Source organism: Musca domestica, unplaced genomic scaffold (assembly GCF_030504385.1).
Source record: "Musca domestica strain aabys unplaced genomic scaffold, Musca_domestica.polishedcontigs.V.1.1 7, whole genome shotgun sequence".
Taxonomy (NCBI): domain Eukaryota; kingdom Metazoa; phylum Arthropoda; class Insecta; order Diptera; family Muscidae; genus Musca; species Musca domestica.
Window position 1 is genome coordinate 25,749,625 of NW_026712383.1, and position 8,500 is coordinate 25,758,124.

Sequence of the window (8,500 nt, forward strand, 5' to 3'; positions counted from 1 at the left end):
AATTTTGCTCTCCTGTAAACAAAATCTTTGCAATGACTTTGATTTTCTTCTGAGAATCCCTGTAATTTCTTAATTACTCAAAATTATCGAATTTCTCACAAATATTAAAATTGATAAGAAAATAGAGATCTTTTTTCTATGAAATACAATTTAAATTGAAACCGCTGATAGTGCGAATGCTTGGCATCGAACATATGGCAGGCAAATAAGGTGATAAGAAATTCAAAAATAAACAAACAAACATAATGTATAAAAGTGCGGTCAAGAGCATGATTGGGCATCAGTCGCAAAGGCAAGGTGATCGAATACAAATCAAAACAAAAATGAATAAAATCATTGCAATTTTTCTGGTAGCCTTAGGCATAGTGGTAAGTATTAAATAATAAATAAATAATAAATAATTATTTTCTAAAAATCTCAATATTTTTGCAGGTTGCCTTGGGTGCTCCCAGTGGCAGTGGCGAAGAGAGCAAAGGTTATCAACTTTTCGAAACGGTAGCCGGGAAATTGCAAAAATCCGTTTGGTCCGAAGAAATCTTGGGCACATTTGAGGAATATTTAAATGTCCTAAAAGAGTGGTCGGAATCTGATGAAAATCTCCAAACATCCTCAATCTATAATAAATTTCATGAACAACTTAAAAAATGCTCCGAAGAACTTCAAGATCTCAAAGCCCAACCGGATAATTGTGCCAAACAATTGGCATTGAAGGAGACGCATGAGGAGATACGCCATCTTTTCGATTCAGTCGATGATGAAAAGTTGAGACGTGATTGGGTCAAGAAGTACATGAATGCGTGCCAATGCGTTCGATTAGCAGAAATTCCAATGAACAATTCTTTGCATTCCTCAAGGAAACTGTGGAGAACTATTTAAATGGAGTTGATAATTCGGCTCAGTCGGAAGATCTTGTCGAGTGGCATAAGAAATTTGCCCAACAAACGGACTATGTTAAACAACAGAAAATGGTAATGGTATTTATGGCTCTATTCCCAGAGGAGAGAAAAATGTATGAGGCCGATAAATGTCAGGTGCAATATTCGACTGGATTGTAAAGAAATTGGAATTTGATGAGGGATTTGTATTGGAGTCTGATATTCTCATGGATGGTAAATGCATGTCCGGTTTTTGTTAAATTATTTAATTTCAAAATAATAAACTGAAGCATGAATTGCCATAATTGACTTTTAATAGGGCTACCCTGTAGGAAATTTTAAAGAATATTTTTTCAAGGACCATTTGTTGAAGAAACGCGGATTTTTTAAAGAATATTTTTCAAGGACCAATAGACCAAGAAACGTGGATTTTTTAAAGAATATTTTTTCAACGACCAAAAGACCAAGAAACGTGGATTTTTTAAAGAATATTTTTTCAACGACCAAAAGACCAAGAAACGTGGATTTTTTAAAGAATATTTTTTCAACGACCAAAAGACCAAGAAACGTGGATTTTTTAAAGAATATTTTTTTAACGACCAAAAGACCAAGAAACGTGGATTTTTTAAAGAATATTTTTTCAACGACCAAAAGACCAAGAAACGTGGATTTTTTAAAGAATATTTTTTCAACGACCATCAGTTAATGAAACGTGGATTTTTTAAAGAATATTTTTTCAACGACCAAAAGACCAAGAAACGTGGATTTTTTAAAGAATATTTTTTCAACGACCATCAGTTAATGAAACGTGGATTTTTTAAAGAATATTTTTTCAACGACCAAAAGACCAAGAAACGTGGATTTTTTAAAGAATATTTTTTCAACGACCAAAAGACCAAGAAACGTGGATTTTTTATAGAATATTTTTTCAACGACCATCAGTTAATGAAACGTGGATTTTTTAAAGAATATTTTTTCAACGACCAAAAGACCAAGAAACGTGGATTTTTTAAAGAATATTTTTTCAACGACCATCAGTTAATGAAACGTGGATTTTTTAAAGAATATTTTTTCAACGACCAAAAGACCAAGAAACGTGGATTTTTTAAAGAATATTTTTTCAACGACCAAAAGACCAAGAAACGTGGATTTTTTAAAGAATATTTTTTCAACGACCAAAAGACCAAGAAACGTGGATTTTTTATAGAATATTTTTTCAACGACCATCAGTTAATGAAACGTGGATTTTTTAAAGAATATTTTTTCAACGACCAAAAGACCAAGAAACGTGGATTTTTTAAAGAATATTTTTTCAACGACCATCAGTTAATGAAACGTGGATTTTTTAAAGAATATTTTTTCAACGACCAAAAGACCAAGAAACGTGGATTTTTTAAAGAATATTTTTTCAACGACCATCAGTTAATGAAACGTGGATTTTTTAAAGAATATTTTTTCAACGACCATCAGTTAATGAAACGTGGATTTTTTAAAGAATATTTTTTCAACGACCAAAAGACCGAGAAACGTGGATTTTTTAAAGAATATTTTTTCAACGACCAAAAGACCGAGAAACGTGGATTTTTTAAAGAATATTTTTTCAACGACCATCACTTAATGAAACGTGGATTTTTTAAAGAATATTTTTTCAACGACCAAAAGACCGAGAAACGTGGATTTTTTAAAGAATATTTTTTCAACGACCAAAAGACCAAGAAACGTGGATTTTTTAAAGAATATTTTTTCAACGACCAAAAGACCAAGAAACGTGGATTTTTTAAAGAATATTTTTTCAACGACCAAAAGACCAAGAAACGTGGATTTTTTAAAGAATATTTTTTCAACGACCAAAAGACCAAGAAACGTGGATTTTTTAAAGAATATTTTTTCAACGACCAAAAGACCAAGAAACGTGGATTTTTTAAAGAATATTTTTTCAACGACCATTAGTTGAAGAAACGTGGATTTTTTAAAGAATATTTTTTCAACGACCAAAAGACCAAGAAACGTTGATTTTTTAAAGAATATTTTTTCAACGACCAAAAGACCAAGAAACGTGGATTTTTTAAAGAATATTTTTTCAACGACCATCACTCCAAGAAACGTGGATTTTTTAAAGAATATTTTTTCAACGACCATCACTCCAAGAAACGTGGATTTTTTAAAGAATATTTTTTCAACGACCATCACTCCAAGAAACGTGGATTTTTTAAAGAATATTTTTTCAACGACCATCACTCCAAGAAACGTGGATTTTTTAAAGAATATTTTTTCAACGACCATCACTCCAAGAAACGTGGATTTTTTAAAGAATATTTTTTCAACGACCATCACTCCAAGAAACGTGGATTTTTTAAAGAATATTTTTTCAACGACCATCACTCCAAGAAACGTGGATTTTTTAAAGAATATTTTTTCAACGACCATCACTCCAAGAAACGTGGATTTTTTAAAGAATATTTTTTCAACGACATCACTCCAAGAAACGTGGATTTTTTAAAGAATATTTTTTCAACGACCAAAAGAACAAGAAACGTGGATTTTTTAAAGAATATTTTTTCAACGACCAAAAGACCAAGAAACGTGGATTTTTTAAAGAATATTTTTTCAACGACCAAAAGACCGAGAAACGTGGATTTTTTAAAGAATATTTTTTCAACGACCAAAAGACCAAGAAACGTGGATTTTTTAAAGAATATTTTTTCAACGACCATCACTCCAAGAAACGTGGATTTTTTAAAGAATATTTTTTCAACGACCATCACTCCAAGAAACGTGGATTTTTTAAAGAATATTTTTTCAACGACCATCACTCCAAGAAACGTGGATTTTTTAAAGAATATTTTTTCAACGACCATCACTCCAAGAAACGTGGATTTTTTAAAGAATATTTTTTCAACGACCATCACTCCAAGAAACGTGGATTTTTTAAAGAATATTTTTTCAACGACCATCACTCCAAGAAACGTGGATTTTTTAAAGAATATTTTTTCAACGACCATCACTCCAAGAAACGTGGATTTTTTAAAGAATATTTTTTCAACGACCATCACTCCAAGAAACGTGGATTTTTTAAAGAATATTTTTTCAACGACCATCACTCCAAGAAACGTGGATATTTTAAAGAATATTTTTCCAACGACCATCACTCCAAGAAACGTGGATTTTTTAAAGAATATTTTTTCAACGACCATCACTCCAAGAAATGTGGATTTTTTAAAGAATATTTTTCCAACGACCATCACTCCAAGAAACGTGGATTTTTTAAAGAATATTTTTTCAACGACCATCACTCCAAGAAACGTGGATTTTTTAAAGAATATTTTTTCAACGACCAAAAGACCAAGAAACGTGGATTTTTTAAAGAATATTTTTTCAACGACCAAAAGACCAAGAAACGTGGATTTTTTAAAGAATATTTTTTCAACGACCAAAAGACCAAGAAACGTGGATTTTTTAAAGAATATTTTTTCAACGACCAAAAGACCAAGAAACGTGGATTTTTTAAAGAATATTTTTTCAACGACCAAAAGACCAAGAAACGTGGATTTTTTAAAGAATATTTTTTCAACGACCATCACTCCAAGAAACGTGGATTTTTTAAAGAATATTTTTTCAACGACCATCACTCCAAGAAACGTGGATATTTTAAAGAATATTTTTCCAACGACCATCACTCCAAGAAACGTGGATTTTTTAAAGAATATTTTTTCAACGACCATCACTCCAAGAAATGTGGATTTTTTAAAGAATATTTTTCCAACGACCATCACTCCAAGAAACGTGGATTTTTTAAAGAATATTTTTTCAACGACCATCACTCCAAGAAACGTGGATTTTTTAAAGAATATTTTTTCAACGACCATCACTCCAAGAAATGTGGATTTTTTAAAGAATATTTTTCCAACGACCATCACTCCAAGAAACGTGGATTTTTTAAAGAATATTTTTTCAACGACCATCACTCCAAGAAACGTGGATTTTTTAAAGAATATTTTTTCAACGACCAAAAGACCAAGAAACGTGGATTTTTTAAAGAATATTTTTTCAACGACCAAAAGACCAAGAAACGTGGATTTTTTAAAGAATATTTTTTCAACGACCAAAAGACCAAGAAACGTGGATTTTTTAAAGAATATTTTTTCAACGACCAAAAGACCAAGAAACGTGGATTTTTTAAAGAATATTTTTTCAACGACCAAAAGACCAAGAAACGTGGATTTTTTAAAGAATATTTTTTCAACGACCATCACTCCAAGAAACGTGGATTTTTTAAAGAATATTTTTTCAACGACCAAAAGACCAAGAAACGTGGATTTTTTAAAGAATATTTTTTCAACGACCAAAAGACCAAGAAACGTGGATTTTTTAAAGAATATTTTTTCAACGACCAAAAGACCAAGAAACGTGGATTTTTTAAAGAATATTTTTTCAACGACCAAAAGACCAAGAAACGTGGATTTTTTAAAGAATATTTTTTCAACGACCAAAAGACCAAGAAACTTGGATTTTTTAAAGAATATTTTTTCAACGACCATCACTCCAAGAAACGTGGATTTTTTAAAGAATATTTTTTCAACGACCATCACTCCAAGAAACGTGGATATTTTAAAGAATATTTTTCCAACGACCATCACTCCAAGAAACGTGGATTTTTTAAAGAATATTTTTTCAACGACCATCACTCCAAGAAATGTGGATTTTTTAAAGAATATTTTTCCAACGACCATCACTCCAAGAAACGTGGATTTTTTAAAGAATATTTTTTCAACGACCATCACTCCAAGAAACGTGGATTTTTTAAAGAATATTTTTTCAACGACCAAAAGACCAAGAAACGTGGATTTTTTAAAGAATATTTTTTCAACGACCAAAAGACCAAGAAACGTGGATTTTTTAAAGAATATTTTTTCAACGACCAAAAGACCAAGAAACGTGGATTTTTTAAAGAATATTTTTTCAACGACCAAAAGACCAAGAAACGTGGATTTTTTAAAGAATATTTTTTCAACGACCAAAAGACCAAGAAACGTGGATTTTTTAAAGAATATTTTTTCAACGACCAAAAGACCAAGAAACGTGGATTTTTTAAAGAATATTTTTTCAACGACCAAAAGACCAAGAAACGTGGATTTTTTAAAGAATATTTTTTCAACGACCAAAAGACCAAGAAACGTGGATTTTTTAAAGAATATTTTTTCAACGACCAAAAGACCAAGAAACGTGGATTTTTTAAAGAATATTTTTTCAACGACCAAAAGACCAAGAAACGTGGATTTTTTAAAGAATATTTTTTCAACGACCAAAAGACCAAGAAACGTGGATTTTTTAAAGAATATTTTTTCAACGACCAAAAGACCAAGAAACGTGGATTTTTTAAAGAATATTTTTTCAACGACCAAAAGACCAAGAAACGTGGATTTTTTAAAGAATATTTTTTCAACGACCATCAGTTAATGAAACGTGGATTTTTTAAAGAATATTTTTTCAACGACCAAAAGACCAAGAAACGTGGATTTTTTAAAGAATATTTTTTCAACGACCATCAGTTAATGAAACGTGGATTTTTTAAAGAATATTTTTTCAACGACCATCACTCCGAGAAACGTGGATTTTTTAAAGAATATTTTTTCAACGACCATCAGTTAATGAAACGTGGATTTTTTAAAGAATATTTTTTCAACGACCAAAAGACCAAGAAACGTGGATTTTTTAAAGAATATTTTTTCAACGACCAAAAGACCAAGAAACGTGGATTTTTTAAAGAATATTTTTTCAACGACCAAAAGACCAAGAAACGTGGATTTTTTAAAGAATATTTTTTCAACGACCAAAAGACCAAGAAACGTGGATTTTTTAAAGAATATTTTTTCAACGACCAAAAGACCAAGAAACGTGGATTTTTTAAAGAATATTTTTTCAACGACCAAAAGACCAAGAAACGTGGATTTTTTAAAGAATATTTTTTCAACGACCAAAAGACCAAGAAACGTGGATTTTTTAAAGAATATTTTTTCAACGACCAAAAGACCAAGAAACGTGGATTTTTTAAAGAATATTTTTTCAACGACCAAAAGACCAAGAAACGTGGATTTTTTAAAGAATATTTTTTCAACGACCAAAAGACCAAGAAACGTTGATTTTTTAAAGAATATTTTTTCAACGACCAAAAGACCAAGAAACGTGGATTTTTTAATGAATATTTTTTCAACGACCATCACTCCAAGAAACGTGGATTTTTTAAAGAATATTTTTTCAACGACCATCACTCCAAGAAACGTGGATTTTTTAAAGAATATTTTTTCAACGACCATCACTCCAAGAAACGTGGATTTTTTAAAGAATATTTTTTCAACGACCATCACTCCAAGAAACGTGGATTTTTTAAAGAATATTTTTTCAACGACCATCACTCCAAGAAACGTGGATTTTTTAAAGAATATTTTTTCAACGACCAAAAGAACAAGAAACGTGGATTTTTTAAAGAATATTTTTTCAACGACCAAAAGACCAAGAAACGTGGATTTTTTAAAGAATATTTTTTCAACGACCAAAAGACCAAGAAACGTGGATTTTTTAAAGAATATTTTTTCAACGACCAAAAGACCAAGAAACGTGGATTTTTTAAAGAATATTTTTTCAACGACCATTAGTTGAAGAAACGTGGATTTTTTAAAGAATATTTTTCCAAAAGCCCATCAATTGATGAAACGTGGATTTTTTAATGAATATTTTTCCAAAGGCCCATCAATTGATGAAACGTGGATTTTTTAAAGAATATTTTTCCAAAGGCCCATCAATTGATGAAACGTGGATTTTTTAAAGAATATTTTTCCAAAAGCCAATCAATTGATGAAACGTGGATTTTTTAAAGAATATTTTCCAAAAGCCAATCAATTGATGAAACGTGGATTTTTTAAAGAATATTTTTCCAAAGGCCCATCAATTGATGAAACGTGGATTTTTTAAAGAATATTTTTCCAAAAGCCCATCAATTGATGAAACGTGGATTTTTTAAAGAATATTTTTCCAAAGGCCCATCAATTGATGAAACGTGGATTTTTTAAAGAATATTTTTCCAAAGGCCCATCAATTGATGAAACGTGGATTTTTTAAAGAATATTTTTCCAAAGGCCCATCAATTGATGAAACGTGGATTTTTTAAAGAATATTTTTCCAAAGGCCCATCAATTGATAAAACGTGGATTTTTTAAAGAATATTTTTCCAAAGGCCCATCAATTGATGAAACGTGGATTTTTTAAAGAATATTTTTCCAAAGGCCCATCAATTGATGAAACGTGGATTTTTTAAAGAATATTTTTCCAAAGGCCCATCAATTGATGAAACGTGGATTTTTTAAAGAATATTTTTCCAAAGGCCCATCAATTGATGAAACGTGGATTTTTTAAAGAATATTTTTCCAAAGGCCCATCAATTGATGAAACGTGGATTTTTTAAAGAATATTTTTCCAAAGGCCCATCAATTGATGAAACGTGGATTTTTTAAAGAATATTTTTCCAAAGGCCCATCATTTGATGAAACGTGGATTTTTTAAAGAATATTTTTCCAAAGGCCCATCAATTGATGAAACGTGGATTTTTTAAAGAATATTTTTCCAAAGGC

At 30.4% G+C, this 8,500-nt stretch overlaps 1 protein-coding gene across 1 annotated transcript; it reads left to right on the forward strand.

Annotated features, from left to right (window-relative positions):
- Nucleotides 1–219: 219 nt before the first annotated feature.
- On the forward strand, nt 220–984 carry LOC101901229 (uncharacterized). The gene is made up of 2 exons (XM_005175925.4): nt 220–368; nt 433–984. Exons 1-2 carry the CDS (start codon nt 246–248, stop codon nt 874–876), a joined length of 567 nt encoding a protein of 188 aa, XP_005175982.2. The 5' UTR covers nt 220–245; the 3' UTR covers nt 877–984.
- The last annotated feature ends 7,516 nt before the right edge of the window (nt 985–8,500 follow it).